Source organism: Euleptes europaea, chromosome 3, assembly GCF_029931775.1.
Source record: "Euleptes europaea isolate rEulEur1 chromosome 3, rEulEur1.hap1, whole genome shotgun sequence".
NCBI lineage: Eukaryota > Metazoa > Chordata > Lepidosauria > Squamata > Sphaerodactylidae > Euleptes > Euleptes europaea.
In genome coordinates this window covers 21,124,451-21,146,229 of record NC_079314.1, presented here as the reverse complement: position 1 = coordinate 21,146,229, position 21,779 = coordinate 21,124,451, and the positions used below count along the sequence as shown (strand labels likewise).

Below are 21,779 nucleotides of genomic sequence, written 5' to 3'. Positions count from 1 at the left end.
CTAAAAAAAAAACTGGCTGAGTGGCTAACTCAAGCACCAATCCAAGGAGACAGACAGGGGGTAACTGAGATTGCTACCTGTTTGCCTCCTTGCACTGTTTAAGTCTTTTGAATGCTTCCTGTGCCGGAACATGATTCCACTGTTTCTTTTTTTTTTTTTTAAGAGTGATAAACAGTAGAAGTTTTTTCTATCCTCCTTGTTAAAATTCCACAGACTGATTAGAAATAGAGAAAGAGGCTGGGTGAGAATAAGAGAGAAAGGACGGCGTCAGAACTGGCGAGGCACTCATGGTTTATTTTATGCATAGAATTCCTCCTGCTTGTCAGGTTTTTGGTATGTGACGCTCGCCTGCTTCGGCTCTTCCAACGTGTAGCTCCCCTCGTCTTTCTTTTTCATCCGGTAGATCAACAGCATCACCAGGAAGGCGGCAAAGAGGGCTCCTACGACCCCACCCACGATCACAGCTGTTAAGCAGAACGCAAAACGAGGAGGGTTAGCAATATATAAGAAGGCAGAGAAGAACATAAGAAAGACCTTGCTGGATCAGACTAAGGTCCATCAAGTCTAGCAGTCTGTTCACAGAATGGCCAACCAGGGGCCTCTAGGTAGCCCACAAACAAGACGACTGCAGCAGCATTGTCCTGTCTATGTTCCCAAGCACCTAATACAATAGGCATGCTCCAGCTCCTCTGATTCTGGAGATAATAGGTATGCATCATGACTGGTATCCATTTTGACTAATACCCCTCTCCTCCATGAACATGTCCACTCCCCTCTTGAAGCCTTCCAAGTTGGCAGCCATCACCACAACCTGGGGCAGGGAGTTCTACACTTTAACTATGTGTTGAGTGAAGAAACATAAGATGTTGTCTTATGTATGTTATCCTAGAAGAAGAGCAAAGGGGGGTCTGGTTCCAGGGGTGGACTGGACATTTAACTTACAGGGAGTTTTTTTTTTTGGGGGGGGGGAATGTGCTAGCAGCCAGAAGCCAGCAGATGGTAGACGAGAGCTTTGCCAGTACCACAGAGGCCATTTGGTTTGGACCCGTTATGGACCAGGGCACCAGCTCCTACTGGATGAAGAAGCTGAGGACTCAGAGGAGGAAGCAGTTGACGTTCCAAGAGACTGCATTCTCCAGAGGACCCCCAGATGACTCCTTTGCCACCCCGCGGCAGCACCACCCTGGGACGCCAATGGGACCTTCCGCTGGTGTCCCACAGGCGGAAAGGCCCTCACCAGCATTCCAGGGGGCATCCCAGCGTCCCAGAAGGCATTCCCGGGGCGTTCCGGGGGGGAGGGCTGCCTGTAGGCAGTCTCCTGTCCCCTTTCACCCCGGGTACGCTGGTGGGGAGAAGAGCGAGGCTGTGCCTGCTTTTTCGCAGGTGCAGCCTCGCTATTCTCAATGGGGTGAAAAGCTTTCGGCAGACATGGAACAGCTTAGGAGGCGCCACAGTGGCACCTCCTCCCCACCTTCCCTGGCTGCCAAAAGCTCAGGAATGGGCTATTAATCTGTCATGTTTAAAAGCTCGTCCTTTGTTGAAGCTTTGGCTGAGATTTCTGTTTGTTTTCTGATTTCCATAGTCCAAACCCTATTGTATTGCTCATTGGATATTCCATCCTGTTGGTTGTCCTGGATTTACATTGCGTAATCTGCCTTGAGTCTCAGTGAGAAAGGCAGACTATAAATAACCAATTTTTAAAAAATCATGCAAACCACAAAACCCAGCTTTTCTCTGAGAGGAATTTGAGGAACTCAGTTTTCTTTATAGCACCAAATCCATCCATCCATCTGTCTTTCCATCCGTCCCTCTGTCCATCTATCTATATCTGTCTCTAGTTAAATAGCAGAAGAACAGAAGAAAGGCCATGCTCGATCAGACCAAGGCCCATCAAGTCCAGCAGTCTGTTCACACAGTGGCCAACCAGGTGCCTCCAGGAAGCCCACAAACAAGACAACTGTAGCAGCATTGCCCTGCCTGTGTTCCACAGCCCCTAATATAATAGGCATGCTCCTCTGATCCTGGAGAGAATAGGTATGCGTCATGACTAGTATCCATTTTTACTAGTTGTCATGGATAGCCCTCTCCCCCACGAACATGTCCACTCCCCTCTTAAAGCCTTCAAAGTCCAGCAGTCTGTTCACACAGTGGCCAACCGGGTGCCTCTAGGAAGCCCACGAACAAGACAACTGCACCATTATCCTGCCTGTGTTCCAAAGCACCTAATATATTCAGCACGCTCCTTTGATACTGGAGAGAAGAGGCATGCATCATGACCAGTATCCATTTTTACTAGTCGCCATGGATAGCCCTCTCCTCCATGAACATGTCTACTCCCCTCTTAAAGCCTTCCAAGTTGGCAGCCATCACCACATCCTGGGGCAGGGCTAGATATAGATACAGATATATTAACTCATGCACAAGTTCCTGCTAGCTTTCTAGGTTCTTGCTCTTCTGGGTGTGGTCCAGAACTGCTGCAGATGTTTGTCCAGGTTTCCATGGCTAACCAAATGCCCCTGCCCCATGCCTTACCTATGAGCACCTCTTTCCTCTCCAGTATGTTTTTCTGAGGAAGCTGTGCGGCAGAATTTCCGGAGTCTATCGTATTGTCTATGAGCCCTGGCTCGGCATTCTTCTTCAGCCCTGGCCCTGCCGCCGGGGTAACCAGGGCAACCACCTCGTTACCGAGCTCAGTCCGAGTCGTGTCCTCCTCCTCGTGGATTTCAAAATCTCCGCTGACGGGGACTTCCAGTTCGTTATTCAGCGCCGTGGAAAGGGTCACATCCGGAGGCTCTGTCTGTGAGAGAAAACGAGATAAGTAAAAAAAAAGGGGGGGACTCGTGCCAAGTAACAAGATTGTAGAAAAAATAGTGGCACTTATGACTAAATGGATACAACAATCAAAACTGCATGTAAACAGTAATATCATAAAGCAATTGTATCTCAACACACTATGAGTAACACTATGTGTATTAAAGAATCTTTGAAAAATTATATAAATAGTCAACGGGTAGATGTATTGCAATATGCATAAGAACATCCAAATCAATTCATATATGCACATTGACAAATCATCTCAAAATCATCAATAAGACATCATGGAGACATCCAAAGCAAATAGTTCATCGAAAGGTGAGAGCAGGATCCGGTAAAAATCCCATTTCAAAGACAAATTTCTTCAGTCGCCCAATCGTTCGCTTCAAAGAAGGACTCAAAGGCGCTCAGCGTGGAACGCAGGAACCACAGGATACATAATTGCGTCAAATTCATGCTAGCAGAACATCGGTCCAGTATGTCAGACGGACAGCGTATGAGCATGTCTCCATGATGTCTTATTGATGATTGTGAGAGGAAAACAAACAGGATATCGAGAGTGGGAGGGAGAGAAAGAAAGATCCTTTCCTTACACTGTGCAAAACTCCAAACCCTATTGTATTGCTCACTGGATGTTCTGTCCTGTTGGTTGTACTGGATTTACACTGTGCTCTGTGCATGTCAGCCAGGGGTCTGCAAACCCTATGGCTCTAGAGGCAAATGTGGCTCAGAATTAAATCAAATATGGCCTTTAAAAAAAAGAAAATCAAATGTCGGTGCAAATTCGACCCACGGCTGCAAGGCATTTGCAAGCTTTGTTGCGGATAAAGTCTTGTCGCTCCAACGTGACCTCCCTGCCAACCTTGATACAGTGAAGGAACTAGAGGTCCCTTGCCTGTCTTCTGGTCCATTTTTGGACCAGTTCAGGCGGCTTTCGGAAGCCGATGTTGACAGGATCCTGCTAGCTGAGAGGCCTACCGTCTGCCTCTTGGACCTGTGCCCATCCTGGCTGGTTAAAGCCCGTCTGGATGCAGTGCGGGTTCCCCTGAGAGACTGTCAACCTATCCCTTAGTACGGGAGTCTTCCCAGGGAGTTTGAAAGAGGCAGTGGTATGACTGCTCTTAAAGAAATCATCTCTGGATCTGAGAGATCTTTCCAACTACTGCCCCGTATTGAATCTTTCGTACCTAGGTAAGGTAGTTCAGAGAATGATCGGTGAGCAGCTGCAGGGTTTTCTGAATGACGCATCGGCTTTGGACACATTCCAATCGGGCTTCTGCCCCGGTCAAGGGCTCTGGTCGCTCTCACAGACAATCTCTGTCGCTAGATGGATCGAGGTGGATCAGGGCTGCTGATACTCTCAGATCTGTCAGCAGCCTTTGACATGGCTGACCACAATCTTTCAGACCACCACCTCGCCGACGTGGGAATACAGGGCACAGTCCTTCAATGGCTGCGCTCCTTCCTTCAAGGTCAGGGACAGAGGGTGATGCTTGGGGAGATGGTAGCGGCACCCTTTGGTGTGGGGTGCTGCAAGATGCAATCCTCTCCCCTATGTTGTTTAATATCTTTATGCGGCCCCCTGCACAGCTGGTTAGGAGTTTCAGGCTGGGCTGCCATCAGTAGGCTAATGACACCCAGCTTTATCTGTTGATGGACAGCCATCCAGATTCCCCCCCAGACACACTAGCCAGGTGCTTGGATGGCCATGACCGGGTGGTTGCAGAAAAGTTGACTGTAACTAAATCTGAAGGCTCCAGCTGGTACAGAATGCTGCAGCGAGGTTTCTTACGGGGACCTCGCTGCAAGAACATATACTGCCAGTGCTTCGTCCTGCACTGGCTCCAGCTGGAATGTCAGATCAGGTTCAAGGTGCTGGTTTTGCCTTTCAAAGCCTTACACGCTCTGGGACCCTCATATCTTTGGGACTGCCTCTTCTGGTAGACCCCCCCCCCCAAAGTACATTATGTTCGTCAGATAGAATCATAGAATTGGAAGGGACTAACAGGGTCACCTAGTCCAACCCCCTGCACAATGCAGGAAATTCACAACTACTTCCCCGCCCCACCCCCAGTGACCTCTACTCCATATCCAGAAGATGCCCTCCCTCTCATCATCTGCTTAAGGTCACAGAATCAGCATTGCTGACAGATGGCCATCTAGCCTCTTCTGAAAAACCTCCAGGGAAGGAGAGCTTACCACCTCCCGAGGAAGCCTGTTCCACTGAGGAACCGATCTAACTGTTAGAAAATTCTTCCTAATGTTTAGACGGAAACTCTCTTGATTTAATTTCAACCCACTGGTTCTGGTCCGACCTTCTGAGTCAAGAGAAAACAACTCGGCACCCTCCTCTATATGACAGCCCTTCGATTACTTGAAGATGGTTATCATATTACCTCTCAGTCTTCTCCTCCTCGGGCTAAACATACCCAGCTCCTTCAGCCTTTCCTCATAGGACTTGGTCTCCAGACCCCTCACCATCTTTGTTGCCCTCCTCCGGACACGTTCCAGCTTGTCTACATCTTTCTTAAATTGCGGTGCTCAAAACTAAACAAAACTCCAGCCTAAGAATGTGTGGCTATCCTTGATAAGAGCCAGGGCTTTTTTGGCCCTGGCTCCGGCCTGGTGAAACTCCCTCCCAAGTAACATCAGAGCTTTGCGGGACCTCAAAGAGTTCTGCGGGTCTTGTAAAACGGAGTTGTTCCACCAGGACTACAATTGAGGACAGCCGCGATGTCATCTGTGCTGGCCTCCCTCCCCTTCCCACCATGTTATTTTAGTTAGGTTTATGACCTATGGGGAATCATCTGGCTGCAATAGTTTAGCGGTAACCATCTAGTTTGGCGTCATCTGCTGTTTTAAAATGATTGTTTATTATTGTTTTTAGTGATAGGCGTGTTTTAAGGAACAGGAGCATCTTTCTTTGTTTCTCCAGTTCTTAGACCAAGGTCTTGATCAATAAAACCATAAAACTTAAATAAGACCCATCTCTAAAAACACCTCCCTTTGACTCTTCTCTGCAGCCTCCAAAAACGAGCAACAAAATAAGTACACTGAGGGTCAGAGTCCTCTAAGAGGAACTGAACCTTTTGCTCCAAAGTTGCTCGAGAAAATGCAGACCATTTGTTAAAACATGGTATAAGCTTTAGTTGGTACACGTAAGGACAGCACAAAAGGATATGGACCAAGGAGTCCACTGACTGAAGAGGGCAGGGACACAGCCGGTCTGAAAAAGGGATCCTTAGCATACGGCCCACCAAAACTATTGAAAAGGGGCAATTAAATCTTGAATGCATAAAGATTCTACATAACTTTGAACTAACCAGAGAATCCAGATAGGAAGGAAGATTACCCTTAGATAACAGGCCCAGAGCAAGTGGAGAACTTGTCCTTCGAGCATCAAAATGAGTGTAACTCTTATCTCTAGCATAGATCAATTTGGCCACATGGAATAGAAGCATTCAGTTTACTGCCATACAGCATTTTCATTGTAAAAAGCAGACAATCCCTCTCTTCAGCCTTCACTTTAGGTGTGTTGAGGACCAAACAAACATGGCTGCCCCTATGATAAGTAGTTTGGCCCTGAGCCTCCTGGCTGAATACCAGACAAAGGGGGAAGCTAAGTGAAGAAACCTCTCCCCAAATTATTTTCCCCCTCTCTCTTCTTCCTTCGTCCTTAACCTGGTCACTGCCTAGCTGGGTTACCTTCATCCTCCAAGATTTTTCTAGAGGAGAGATTATCAATTCAGAACTTCCTAAGGACTTGCTAGCTGCTACTATCCTTTTTTGCGAAAGAGCTCAACTGAAGGACAGAAGCAGCCCAGAGCTACCTGTGAAATTGTTTTCAAGACAAATTACAGTGCTGTTCTGTTAAAGCATTCTTCAATTAGACCTTGCCAGGTTGAAGAATGTGCACGTCAGCAACGAACAGTGGCAAATTAACCCATCCTCTCTGTCTTTCTTCCTCCTCAATATCCTCAAGCCAGAAATCCAGCAATCATACAAACATAAGAACATCAGAAAGGCCATGCTGGATCAGGCCAAGATCCATCAAGTCCAGCAGTCTGTTCACACAGAGGCCAACCAGGTGCCTCTAGGAAGCCCACAAACAAGACGGCTGCAGCAGCATAATCCTGCCTGTGTTCCAAAGCACCTAATAGGCATGCTCCTCTAATCCTGGAGAGAATAGGTATGCATCATGACTAGTATCTATTTTTACTATTTTACTACCCCTCTCCTCCATGAACATGTCCACTCCCCTCTTAAAGCCTTTCAAGTTGGCAGACATCACCACATCCTGGGGCAGGGAGTGCCACAATTTTAACGATGTGTTGTGTGAAGAGACTTGCTGCTGAAATGGAGGTATCATACGTCATCGCAGACCAGCAAAAACACCCTCACCCCTTGAATGTAAGCAGACGAGTACATTTGAAGTTATACAAAGGGTACCCCTTGCGGAGCTGGGAGCTGCAGCGCCACTTGCCGGCCACAGATGGTGGTGGCAGCGGAGAGCAATCCAGCAGCAGCCTCCTTTGGCAAGCTACCACAATAGGAGAGCAAGATGCCTGAATGCTGCTTCCAGACTACTCGAACTCGACTGCTGAATATCTTTGTACAGAACTTAAGAAGGACAAAAGAGAGAGGTCATTAAAGGCTGTTTTAGTGGGGGGAGGAAAGAACGAACAGAATCTAGGTCACCAATATAGGGAGAGCGAGCTTTTCCTACTGTAATCTGACTTCAGGAAGGGAAGGTAGTATGGTAAAGCCTGATCTCGTCACATCTTGGAAACTAAGTGAAGTCTAGAGCCTAGAGCTGATATTGTAGCAAAATAAAACTTGACTTGACTTGGTAGCAATGTGTAGGGTAGTTTTGAAGGCGACTTATATAAAATAGAATCAATAATGTATAAAATGACTAATACACAGATCAAACAAGAATAATATGGAATATTTATAGTAATTATGTTATTTTATGTTATTTTATTAGTATAATCTGTTATAGGATGATAAATTGCTACAAATATTGGCATCCTTTGGAAGATTTAACATCTTGAATGTATGAGTTGTATGTATGTCTTTTTTTTCCTTAATAAAACATATTAAAAAAAGAAAAAAGGAAACCAGGGGCTGTTCAATTGCTGAAATATGGTGGAGTTCGCAGAGGAGGAAGGATACCTAAGAACTGAGTAGAGCTGGAAGCCATTAATGGACCCTTCTTCCATGAATCAGGGTAAACCCCTTTCAAAACTACCTATGCGGGGAAAGTTTCCGGCAGTACACGGAGCGATGTGTCTTCTGCCTGTTTGGGTCAATGGCCAGGAGGGGGAAGCAGAGACTGATCACTCCCGCGCATCCACGCCCCCTTCAATGCTAGGCCTTGCCTGTCAGGATCCCAGATGCGGAGAAAGGCAGCCTTGTGATATTTTTTATTTTAGGACCAAAGAGAAGGTGCCTGCATTGGCAGACTGAGGCACCCAGTGGGGGTTTGCATTAAATGTCCTGGAAACGGTTTCTAATGGAGGTAATTAGTGATAATCCTAGCTCAGGAGAGAGAAACCCACAGAGATAACAAAAAAAGAGGGGAATGTTTCCAGATACCGCCTCGAAACATCCTGAACAGGGGTGTGCGTGGCAGGGAAATATTGTGGAAATATTGATGTCAGAAGCTCTTCGATAACATCGCGCCATGAAATGTCCCAATATGTTCCCACCACCCCTGCATCAGCTGGGGGTTAGAAAACACAGGATAAAGGAAGATATTACATATACTGTGTTGGAACGAGACTAAAACGTCCCCCAACGGGAGAGGTGTAATTGCCCCCAATTTCCTCTTCCTGTTGCAGACCCCCAATTTCCCCTCATGCCATTCCAGAGGGTCTCCTGTTCCACAGCAGCAGCATTTCAGGGAGATCGGTGGGATAGAGCGGAGGTGGGGGAGCAGAAAAGTTCTGTTCCACTGATGAAACTGCCTTCCGTTACTGGAAAATTTAGTCTGGAGCCTTCCTGCCTGCCTGCCTGCCTATCCGTCCATCCATCCATCCATCCATCCATCCATCCATCCATCCATCCAAGGATTTTCCAGGAACTTCCTGCCTAAATCTCTGAATACCATCTACCACATTGCTGGCTTGTGAGAGCCAGCGTGGTGTAGTGGTTAAGAGCAGTGGTTTGGAGTGGTGGACTCTGATCTGGAGAACTGGGTTTGATTCCCCACTCCTCCACATGAGGGGCAGACGCTAATCTGGTGAACTGGATTTGTTTCCCCACTCCTACACAGGAAGCCAGTTGGGTGATCTTGGGCTGGTCACAGCTCTCTTAGAGCTCTCTGGGGCCCACCCACCTCACAGGGCAGGGATGGGGAACCTCAGGCCCGGGGGCCGTATGTGGCCCCCGAGGACATTTTTTGTGGCCCTTGGGAGCTCCGGGGCCCTGCCGCGGAGGCTGGGTGCAGGGCAGCCCTCCCTGAGGGTGTTCCTGGGGCTGCGGCTTACAGGGGCGCTGCGGCGCCCTTTGGACCTCCTCTTGCCGACTGTCGGCTGTTGGTTGGCAAGAGGAGAGGGGGAGGGATGCTTCCCCCAAGGCTGCCCCCTACAGCCACGGTGTGCATGAACACCACGGCACATTGTAAGCCCCTCTCGCTGCCTGTCGGCTGTTGAGCAGCGAGGGGGGGAGAGAGGCCAGCGGCTCCCGGCGGCAGAGCATGCATGCAGGAGCCAATCGAGCTTCAGGGGGGGGGGCTTTTGTGGACTCTGGGGGAAGAGGGTATGGAGACTGGGGCCCAGTCGCACGGGGCTCTGTACGCCGCCATGTGTGTGTTGGGGCGGGGAGGCTGGGGCCTGGTTGCATGGGGCCGGCATGTGCAGGTGTGTGTGTGTGTGTGTGTGTGTGGGAAGGCTTTTCTCTCTTTTTTTCCTCTTTTTCTGTCACTCTTTCTCCTTTCTCTCCCTCTTTTTCTCTTTCTTTGTCTCCCTCTGTCCTTTTCTTTCTTTCTCCCCCTCTCTCCATTTCTTTCTCCCTTTCTCTCTCCCTCCCTTTTCCTCTTTCTCTGTTTTCCTTCCTCCCTTCCTCCCTTGCCGATCAACTGTGGGCTGCGCCCCCTGGCGCCTCGTTTGCTCGGGCCCACCACTGGCTGCCCTCTCGCCTGGGAGGGGGGAGCGGGGGCACCCTGCAGGCCTTCTCTGTGTGGCCTCCCCTGGGGTTGCCAACCTCCAGATGGTGGCTGGAGACCTGGCAACCCTAGCCTCTCCCCCCACCAGGAGATCTACACCTGGTATGGCCCCTGAATGATGTCATAAATGTGCAAATGGCCCTTGGCAGGAAAAAGGTTCCCCACCCCTGGTTTAGATACTTAAATGCTGCTTTTCCCTCCAAGGGAAACCCAAAGCAGCTCACAGCACTGCTGAACTTTCCTCTTCTCCATTCTCACAGTAAGCTTCCCAGTTAGCTTCCATGGAGGAGGGGAGATTCAAACCAGGGTCTTCCAAGTCATAGTCTGACAGTAGCCCACTAAACCACACTGTGTTTCCTACGGACTGGCTGAAATAGTCCTTTTCTTTTTAAAATAGTCCTTAATAATTTGGGTTGTTGCTTTTTGTAAAACTGTTTGGTCATGTCAATGTAAAAAAAAGTCACTCTATCGAGCCCGTTTTATCCCATTTTTCTTGTAAGGACCACAGGACTTTTCCTTTTTTCGTCTTATCCTCACCACAACCCTGTGAAGTAGGTTAGGCCGAGAGTGTGCCGCTGGCCCAGAGTCACCCAGTAAACTCTACGGCGACGTGGGAGTTTTAGATATTCTTGTGTCCATTCATGAAAGCTGAGTATCCCTGCTCCATTTTATCCCTATAACAACCCTGAAAGGTGGGTTAGATTGAGAGTGTCCACCTCTAGTGACATTCCTCCCTGGTAACAATTGGATGCCAGGATGAAGTACCTCTAAATTACCTCTGAAGTACCTCTAAATGGAACATGCCCACTCCCCTCTTAAAGCCTTCCAAGTTGGCTGCCCCACATCCTGGGGCAGGGAGTTCCACAATTTAACTAATTAACTATTTAATTAACTATTTAACCTACCACCATATCTGAGGTCCGTCTGAGCTTGACAGATAGCCAGATGGGACAGGGCCTTTTCCAAGCAGTGTCACCCAAAACGCGGGACTCCACCTCTAGAGACATTCCTCCCCGGTAACAATTGGATGTCAGGCTAAAGCATTCCTCTTCCGAAGAGTGCTTAAGCTTCTCCATTAAATACACCTGCTGTTATCGGGACAACTAAAAAGAGAATACTTCTTCATGTGATGTGTAATTAACCTGCGGAACTCACTGTCAATGGATTCAGCGAGGGCCATTTCGCAGAATGTGCAAAACTGTCAGGCTCGAGATTAGAACTGGAGCAGAATGAACAGCCTAGGAAAGGGCCTCTAAATGGAAGAATCCATTGCAATGATTCCTGTCAGTATCATCTCCTTTTACTGCATTGTCTATACCTTGTAATCCACTTTTTTTTATTTATAGTTTACCTGCCTTAGCTAGTTTGTCGTTCGCACTGCTGTCTAATCCTCTAATCCCAGCCCTGTTGCATTATTCGCTGGTTGTCATATGCTGTCTGATTACACTGCTTTACATCCCGTCAATCACCTTGAGTCTCAGTGAGAAAGGTGGGCTATAAATAAAGTTAATAAATAAAAGAGGAGGAGACCAATTTACAGAGGATAGCTAGCTCCATCAATGGCTACTAGGCCAAAGTGGTTACCTGTTCAGAGGCAAAGGACCTCCAAATGCCAGTTGTTGGGCAAACACAAATGGAGGAAGGAATTTGCCATGGTTCTAGATTACATGGTTTTAGATTACTTTTTGTTAGCGCTTTGAGGGTGCAGATACGCTGAAAAGTGGGGAATGCAATATTCCAAAAAGAAGAAGGTTCACTACATAAACTGCCCTGGTTATGTAGAATAGTGGTTGGCTGGCACTTGTGACACTCATTAAGACACTCCCTCCCCTTCTCAGGTGGCTGTGCAGAATCCAGATTGGTTGGGCCTTGTGACAATCATTGACACTCCCTCCCCTTCTCAGGTGGCTGTGCAGAATCCAGATTGGTTGGGCCTTGTGACAATCACTGACACTCCCTCCCCTTCTCAGATGGCTGTACAGAATCCAGATTGGTTGGGCCTTGTGGCAATCATTGACACTCCCTCCCCTTCTCAGATGACTGTACAGAATCCAGATTGGTTGGGCCTTGTGACAATCATTGACACTCCCTCCCCTTCTCAGGTGGCTGTGCAGAATCCAGATTGGTTGGGCCTTGTGACAATCATTGACACTCCCTCCCCTTCTCAGGTGGCTGTACAGAATCCAGATTGGTTGGGCCTTGTGACAATCATTGACACTCCCTCCCCTTCTCAGGTGGCTGTGCAGAATCCAGATTGGTTGGGCCTTGTGACAATCATTGACACTCCCTCCCCTTCTCAGATGGCTGTGCAGAATCCAGATTGGTTGGACCCTGTGACAATTATGAAGCCGCTCCCTCCACTCTGCCCAGAGCAATGTTTCAAATTTTTATAAGCTTTACTTTTGTTTTTGTTTTTTAAAACCCTATATCTATCTACCATATCAGGAGCCTGATTTTTTTTAAGTAAAACATTTTCTAAATAGTAAGAAGGGATGTAGAAAATTTACAGCCAGTATTTGTGTGATTAGAGATGTTAGGGAGAATGGTTAGCACAGCTTACCCCACAGTAGGGGGAAAAAACCCTTCCAGCTTCCTCTAGGAAGGGAACATCTGAGCACACCCTCTACATTTCCCCTGAAATATATCTCCATACCTGGGTTGATTCTGAAGGTGCCGCGGTTGTACTCGTAGGTGGTGGCAGCGTAGTGCTTCTCTCAAGGATGTCAGGGTGTTGTGATGGGCTCGGCTTTGGCATCACTCTGATCTTTGTCGACCTGGTGGTCACCGGAGGAGCTGTGGTGGCTTCCGTACTGGGTGCTGCAGCCACTGTGGTCGGTGTTTCGAGAGTGACAGCCTGCGTTGTGGCTACGATGGTGATAAAGGGAGGCAGGACTCTCAGGACAGTCGTTGCCTTGGAAGCGGCAGTTGGGGTGGAGGCAGTGGTGGCGGAGGCTGTGGTGGCGGTAGTGTCACGGACCGTGGTGCCAGCCGTGGTGGTGACCGCTTTCCACACAGTGACCGCTGGTGCCTCAGTCACCCTGGTTACGTAGAGGCTGGTGGTGGCTGGATCGTAGGTGGTCTCCTCCATGGGGAACGGCGCAAAGGGAGTGGCTACAGGCTGTACCGACGTGACGGGCAACACTGCCGGGGTTGTAGAAAGTCCGACAGACGTTTCCGTGGTAAGCCGCACGGCCGTCTTAATCCCAGAGTCCTGTTCAAAATCTAGAAGGGAAGCAAAAGGCATTTCTCATGAAGAAACCGTGCTCAAGGTCACCACACTGAGGTAACTGATCAGCGGTTGTGCTTCTCTCAATGGCCCGGACCAAAGAGGCTTACTTCATCTGGCCTTCATATTCCTGTAGCTCAGTTTGCTTTATCAGTTCCAACCACTGGCCTCAACAACAACAAAAATGTAGCTGAAGGATAACAACCGGGCAGGCAGCCAATAAAATCAGGCGCTGATCTCAAGTCAATTGATCATGCCAGACAGAGAACATGAGACCTATCCAATAGGTGGCCACAGACATGTATGAAGGGGCCTTCAGGCCCCAGGACTTGATTCTCCACTTTCTAGACTTTTCAGGAAGCAATGCCCTGCTGCTTTCTTCCTTGACATAAAATGTGGGTATTTCATGCCATTTAACATTGAACAAGTTTATATTCTATTTTTTCAAGCTGTGTACCCAGCTTGAGTACCCAGCTTTGCTGGGGGTAAAGGGAAGAGGACTGGGGAAGGCACTGGCAAACCACCCCGAAAACACAATCTGCCTGGTAAACGTCGGGATGTGACGTCGCTCCATGGGTCAGGAATGACCTGGTACTTGCACAGGGCACCTTTACCTTTATTTATACACACACACACACACACACACACACACATGTGTATCTATATTGATAGATTGATAGATAGACTGATGATGGATTAGATAGATTGATGATAAGATAGGATAAGATAGGATAAGATAGGATAAGATAGGAATAGATAGATAGATAGATAGATAGATAGATAGATAGATAGATAGATAGATAGATAGATAGATAGATAGATAGATAGATAGATAGATAGATGGGACCTCTTCCTTGGTGGATGAACAGATATCCTTTTGTACTGAGGATATGCCTCAGAGGGGAGGGGGGCTTCTTGTAGTGGGGGATTCAATTCTTAGGAATGTAGATAGCTGGGTTTCTGGTGGGTGCATGGACAGCATGGTGACTTGCCTGCCTGGTGCGAAGGTTGTGGACATTACCCGTCATATAGGTAGTCTGGTAGGTAGTGCTGGGGAGGAGCCAGTGGTTGTGGTGCATGTTGGCACCAACGACGTGGGGAAATGTAGTCCGGAGGTCTTGGAATCCAAATTTAGGTTTCTAGGCAGGAGACGAAAAGCCAGGACCTCCAAGGTAGCTTTCTCAGAAATGCTACCTGTTCCATGTGCAGGATCAGCTAGGCAGGCACAGTTGGTGAGTCTCAATGCGTGGATGAGACGGTGGTGCAGGGAAGAGGGCTTTAGATTTGTAAGGAACTGGGCAACATTTTGGGACAAGCTGGGCCTATACAAAAGGGATGGGCTCCACTTGAACCAGGATGGAACCAGACTGCTGGCGCGTAATATAAAAAAGGTGGCAGAGCAGCTTTTAAACTGAACCTGGGGGGAAAGCCGACAGGAGCTGAGAAGCATCCGGTTCGGGCAAACTCAGTGCACATGGACAAAGGGGAAATTGCTTCAGATTGCCCACATGGGAATTACTTGGACATGAAAGGGAATGGAAAAAAATGATGGATAGCCACTTAAAGATGCCCAAAGGTACATGCCAGGCAAGTCGAAAGAAAGAAACAGCATGTAGGTGTTTCTATGCTAATGCTAGAAGCCTCCAAGCGAAAATGGGGGAATTAGACTGCATGGTTTTAAGAGAAAACCTAGATATAGTGAGCATTACAGAAACCTGGTGGAGGGGAGAGAACCAGTGGGATACAGTCATCCCTGGTTACAAACTGTATAGAAATGACAGGGAAGGGCGTATTGGAGGGGGTGTAGCTATGTATATCAAGGAAGGCATAGTGTCTAATAAGCTAGAGACCATAAAAAGAGCAGACTCGTCCACAGAATTCTTATGGGTGACAATTCCGGGCCCCAAAGGAGATTTAGTACTGGGGACGTTCTATCGGCCCCCTGACCGAATGGCTCAGGGTGATCTTGAGATGGAAAATGAAATTAGGGAAGCATGTAAAGGTAATGAAGTAGTAATAATGGGAGACTTCAACTTCCCTCATATTGATTGGATAAATGTATGCTCCAGTCAAGCCAAAGAGATAAAAATTTTAGACATCCTAAATGACTGTGCCCTCAAACAGTTGGTCATAGACCCAACCAGAGGGGAGGCGATCCTGGATTTAATACTCTGTGGTGCTGCCAGTGATTTAGTGCGGGATGTGGATGTAGTTGAGCCAGCTGGCAATAATGATCACAATGGCATCAAATTTAATTTATATGCAAGTGGGAAAGTGACTGGGAAATCTCACACAATTACCTTTGTCTTTAAAAGAGGGAACTTCTCTAAAATGAGAAAACTGGTAAAGAGGAAGTTGAAAGGAACGGTTAAGAGGGTTAAATCTCTTGAAAAGGCTTGGGGGTTACTCAAGTCCACATTACTAGAGGCTCAGCTAGCTTGTATACCGCAGGTCAGGAAGATAGTAATAAGTCCAAGAAGTCACCACCATGGCTAACGGATAAGGTGAAGGAAGCAATTAGAGAGAAAAAAGTCTTCCTTCAGAGACTGGAAGGTTTGCCCAAACGAGGCAAACAGAAGCAAACACAAACTTGCACAAAGGAAATGCAAGCAGATAATTAGAGATGCAAAAAAAGATTTTGAAGGGCTTATTGCTAAACACATCAAAACAAACAATAAGAAATTCTTTCAGTATATTAGGAGTAGGAAACCAGCTAAGGAAGCGGTTGGACCATTGGATGACAATGGGAGTAAAGGAACTCTAAGGGAGGATAAAGCGATTGCTGAAAATCTAAATGAATTCTTCTCATCTGTCATCTGAAGATACAGGGCAGATTCCTTCTCCTGAACAGAGATTTTGGAGAGGGGAAAATGAGGAACTGAGGCAAATAGTGGTAACAAGGCAGGAAGTCCTAGAACGTCTAAACAAACTGCAAACTAACAAGTCACAGGGACCAGACGGTATTCATCCTAGTTATTCAAGAACTCAAATGGAAAATTGCTGAACTTCTAACAAAGATATGTAATATGTCCCTTCGATCAGCCTCTGTACCAGAGGACTGGAGAATGGCCAATGTAACACCCATTTATAAAAAAGGTTCCAGGGGGGACCTGGGAAATTACAGGCCAGTTAGCTTAACGTCTGTTCTGGGTAAATTAGTGGAAAGCATTATTAAAGATAGAATTGTCAAGCATATAGAAGGGCAAGGTCTGCTGGGCTTCTGAAAGGGTAGGTCCTGTCTCACTAACCTATTAGAGTTTTTTGAAAGCGTCAATAAGCATGTGGACAGGAATGAGCCTGTGGATATTGTGTATTTGGATTTCCAAAAAGCATTTGACAGAGTCCCCCACCAAAGACTGCTAAGCAAACTTCATAGTCATGGGATAAGAGGACAAGTCCTCTTATGGATTGAGAGCTGGCTGAAAAATAGGAAGCAGAGAGTAGGAATCAATGGTCAGTTCTCACAATGGCGGGATGTGAACAGTGGGGTGCCTCAGGGATCTGTGTTGGGACCAGTGCTTTTCAACCTGTTCATCAATGACCTGGAGTTGGGGTTAAACAGTGAAGTAGCCAAGTTTGCAGATGACACCAAATTATTTAGGGTGGTTAAACCAAAATCGGACTGTGAAGAGCTCCGGAAGGATCTCTGCATACTGGAAGAATGGGCATTAAAATGGCAAATGAGATTCAATGTGAGTAAGTGTAAAGTGACGCATATTGGGGCAAAAAATCCAAACTTCACATATACACTGATGGGATCTGTGCTGGCAGCGACAGACCAAGAAAGGGATCTTGGGGTGGTAGTAGATAGCTCAATGAAGATGTCAACCCAGTGTGCGGCTGCTGTAAAAAAAGGCAAATTCCATGCTGGCCATAATTAGACGAGGTATAGAAAATAAAACTGCTGATATCATACTGCCCTTGTACAAATCTATGGTGAGACCACACTTGGAATACTGTGTACAGTTCTGGTCACCACACCTAAAAAAGGATATCCCAGAGCTTGAGAAGGTGCAGAAAAGAGCAACCAAAATGATTAGGGGACTAGAGCAACTGTCCTATGGGGGGCGGTTAGGGCACTTAGGGCTGTTTAGCTTGGAAAGAAGGCAGCTAAGGAGAGACATAATAGAGGTCTATAAAATTATGCATGGTTTGGAGAGAGTGGACAGGGAGTTTTTCTCCCTCTCCCATAATACTAGAACACGGGGTCATCTGCTAAAGCTGGAGGGTGAGAGATTCAAAACAGATAAAAGGAAGTATTTTTTCACACAACACATAGTTAAATTGTGGAACTCCCTGCCCCAGGATGTGGTGATGGCTGCCAGCTTGGAGGGCTTTAAGAGGGGAGTGGACATATTCATGGAGGAGAGGGGTATTCATGGCTGTTAGTTAGAATGGATACTAGTCATGCTGCATATCTATTCTCTCTAGTATCAGAGGAGCATGCCTATTATTTTGGGTGTGGTGGAACACAGGAAGGATGGTGCTGCTGCACTCGTCTTGTTAGTGGCTTCCTAGAGGCACCTGGTTGGCCATTGTATGAACAGACTGATGGACTTGATGGGCCTTGGTCTGATCCAGCAGGGCCTTTCTTATGTTCTTATGACTGCGTTATGTTAACGTTTTCCATATGAATTTGTATCTTCATATTGCACTGAGAACAGCCCTAGAGATTTTTTTAAAATGTGTTTTTAATTGATATGGATATATATGTGAATACTTTGCCTTAATTTTTATTTATCGGATCCCCCTGAAGAATCCTGTGTGAAACACAAAGGGGTACTTTATTTATTAAATTTTATTCCCTTGCATCATTCGTTGCTTTTTGTCTCCTATTTCACACATTCGCCAAATCTGCAATCACGCCCCCTCTTCCCCACTCCCCCTGTTTCTCCTTCTCTTCCCTCCTCATGTCCCACTTGTGAGAGCATCTCGACCCACTTCTGGGGGCCCGGCCCACAGTTTGAGCATAGCTGCCTTAGCATAAAAAACAGTTTGCAGGATCTCACCAAAGGTCCATCCGGACCAGAATCCTGTTTTCTACAGAGGCCAACCAGATGGGGCATCCATAAGCAGGACTTGTAGGTACTAGACCAAACCCAAAAATAACTGAATCAGTTGCAAGGTTCTTACAGTTAGAGATCAGGTATCGTGAATGGTGTGCAGCTTTCCTTAATGGCTGATTTGGGATGGTTTTATTCAATGTTATTTATTTGTACTCACATTTATCCTAATGTATGTTCTTCCTTTGTATATGCCAATAAAGGCTTGTGTTGTGTTGTTGTGGTATAAGGCCTACCGTAATGTTTCCCCCTGCCCTGGCCTGGATGGCCCAGGCGAGCCCGATCTCTCCAGATCTCAGAAGCTAAGCAGGGTTGGCCCTGGTTAATACTTGGATGGGAGACCACCAAGGAAGTACGCAGAGGCAGGCAATGGGCAAACCACCTCTATTCATCTCTTGCCTTGAAAATACTACGGGGTCATCGTAAGTCAGCTGGGACTTGACAGTACTTTCCACCACCATGTTAGCCTCTAACCACTGGCATTTGGAGGTACACTGCCTTTGAGCATGGAGACTCTATTTAACCATTATGTGTAACAGTTGCTGAGAGACCGATCATCCCAGATCTAAGCTATCTAAGGTTGTTTATGCATGGGTACTTTCAGTCACGTTTGCCCCCCGGTCTATCTCGGTTGTTCCTTGGGGTTATGCGTGAGTTTCCCCTCCATTAGAGATGACCTCGCTGCCAGCCTTCACAAACCCTGGGTCTTCCCATTCCTCTGTTAACCCAATTCTTCCATCTACCCTGAGCTCAGCCCGGGTGAAATCCCCATGCATAAGGCAAAGTGTGGGGCACAAAAGCTTGGTTTCTCTCACAGCCAATTACAAAGCAGTGTATAAAGTGGCGGGGATTCAAACACTTCCTGCTTCCTGGGAGTTCTTTCTGGGCAGAAGGAACGACTTTTAAAACCAGGCTTAGGTCCTCCCCCACCACATTCCTTTTAGGGTGCTCCGTTTTGTTTTTGTCTTTTAAAATGCATTTTGGCTGGGCACCTGGATTTCCGTGGGGTGGGGGGGCTTCTCTCTCAAAGAAAGAACTACAGCCAATTACAAAGCGGCATCTCAAGGGGCAGGCTTCTTTGTTTTGAGCTTGGAGACTGCTGGTGCATAGTTTCTAAGGAAGAAAGTGTGGGTCCAGCGAGCAACGAACCTCAGGTAAAACTCCCATGCATAAATGACCTTTAGACAATGGTTGGGCCCACCTCGCCCAGTGCTGTTAACCCAAACTGGATTAAGTTCTTAGGAAGATCCTTCCCTGCATTTAAAAGCATTTAACAATCCTTAACTTGCCCTCCCATTACACGCATGACAATGTTTCAAGCCATGTTCACGGCGATCAGTGACCAACCCTCAAGCTGTGATCTGCAGGAAGCAAGGCTAGATACTTTGGTCATGATATTGCAGCAGCCGTTGCAAAAAAAGAGCCAGTGTTGGGTAGTGGTTAAGAGCAGTGGTTTGGAGCAGTGGACTCTGATCTGGAGAACTGGGTTTGATCCCCCACTCCTCCACGTAAGCAGTGGAGGCTAATCTGGTGAACCGGGTTTGTTCCCTCACTCCTCCACATGAAGCCAGCTGGGTGACCTTGGGCTAGTCACAGCTCTCTTAGAGCTCTCTCAGCCCCACCTACCTCCCAGGGTGTCTATTGTGGGGAGGAGAAGGGAAGGCGATTGTAAGGCGGTTTGATGCTTAAGTGGGAGAGAAAGTCAGCACATAAAAACCAACTCTTTTTCTTCTGTTTTAGATGATCTTTTTGTCCTTGCTGGTCAAAAGAAACACCATTTGCTATTTGTCTGACCAGACTTTTAAACAGCGGGAGCAAAAAAAGCTGTTCTGCACAGTCTCAGAGACTGCACAGAGAAACATATAGCGGGGCGTATCATCTAACACTTCCTCTGTCCAAACCACGCAGACTGAAACGTTCCCCTTGCAGAGAATAGAAAATTTATCTCAGCAGTGGGCTGACTCGAGCTTTGGCAACTTGTTTGTCAGCAGAATCCCCGTGGCTCGCCGATGTGTTTTGAATTCACAAAGCGCAAATATGTACTTGGTGGGGGCGGGTGGAGGTGGGATGCACACGACTGTGAGAAGTAAGGAAAACAGCCACTAGCGCTGTTTGCTTGCGCAAGGATTCACGTCGTGCTATGATGGGCAGGGCCTTACGCTTCTTCTGCAGCTGATGCGCAACCTCTTGTGCAAACTGTTGCGAGTGAAGGACTCTGCGCTGTCTCTTAACCTCAGACTTCAGAGGGGGACTTGACTAGAGAGTCAGAGGGGTCAAGGCACCGGGCATCCTTTCTCTACTGCTCTGACACTGTCTCTTTGATGTGTAGATTGCTACTCTCAAGATTTCATAGTTCAGCATTGGTCAGGCCGCACCTGGAGTATTGTATGCAGTTCTGGAGCCCTCACTGCAAAAAGGATGTGGACAGAATGGAGTGGGTCCAGAGGAGAGTGACGAAAATGATCAGGGGCCTGGAGACCAAGCCCTATGAGGAAAGGCTGAGGGAGCTGGGAATGGTTAGTCTGGAGAAGAGGAGGTTGAGGGGGGACATGATTGCTCTCTTGAAATATTTGAAGGGCTGTCACTTCGAGGAGGGCAGGGAGCTGTTCCTGTTGGCAGCAGAGGGTAGGACTCGCAATAATGGGTTTAAATTGCAGGAGGAAAGGTACCAGCTGGATATTAGGGGAATTTTTTTTTACAGTAAGAGTAGTTCAACAGTGGAATCAGCTACCTAGGGAGAAGAAGAAGAAGAGTTGAGTTTTGTAAGCTGACTTTCTCTACCACTTAAGGGAGACTCAAACTGGCTTACAATCACCTTCCCTTCCCCTCCCCACAACAGACACCCTGTGAGTAGGTGGGACTGAGAGAGTGTGACTAGTCCAAGGTCACCCAGCTGGCTTTGTGTGTAGCAGTGGGGGAACAAATCCAGGTCACCAGATTAGCCTCTGCCGCTCATGTGGAGGAGTGGGGAATCAAACCCAGTTCTCCAGATTAGAGTCCACCACTCCAAATCACCGCTCTTAACCACTACACCACGCTGGCTGGAGGTGGTGAGCTCCGCCTCACTGGCAGTCTTTAAGCAGAGGCTGGACAAGCACTTGTCAGGGATGCTATAGGCTGATCCTGCATTAAGCAGGGGGTTGGACTAGATGGCCTGTATGACCCCTTCCAACTCTATGATTCTAAACCCTTCCTTCCTTCCTCCTTTCCGCACCTCCATTCGCACGCATTCTCTTCTTTTCCATCTTGCAACCTTGAGGGCAGGATGCAGGTCCTGTATCTCCCTCCATCCTAGTTTGTTAGACCAGATTAGGAAACTATATTTACTCTACACATGAGCACATGAAGCTGCCTTATACTGAACCAGACCCTTGGTCCATCAAAGTCAGTCTTGTCTACTCTGACCGGCAGCGGCTCTCCAGGGTCTCAGGCACGTGTCTTTCACATCACCTACCTGCCTAGTCCCTTTAACTGGAGATGCCGGGGATTGAACCTGGGACCTTCTGCA

At 47.5% G+C, this 21,779-nt stretch overlaps 1 protein-coding gene across 1 annotated transcript in view; it reads right to left on the bottom strand.

Annotated features, from left to right (window-relative positions):
• Positions 1-275: 275 nt before the first annotated feature.
• The window catches only part of SDC3 (syndecan 3), a 124,960-nt gene continuing 103,456 nt past the window's right edge, over positions 276-21,779 (bottom strand). Inside the window, exons 3-5 of the mRNA XM_056846422.1 lie at positions 12,636-13,204; positions 2,533-2,797; positions 276-464 (exon numbers count right to left, since the gene is read on the bottom strand). Coding sequence (XP_056702400.1) covers positions 298-464; positions 2,533-2,797; positions 12,636-13,204 — 1,001 coding nt within the window. The 3' untranslated portion in view covers positions 276-297. The remainder of the gene's footprint in view (positions 465-2,532; positions 2,798-12,635; positions 13,205-21,779) is intronic.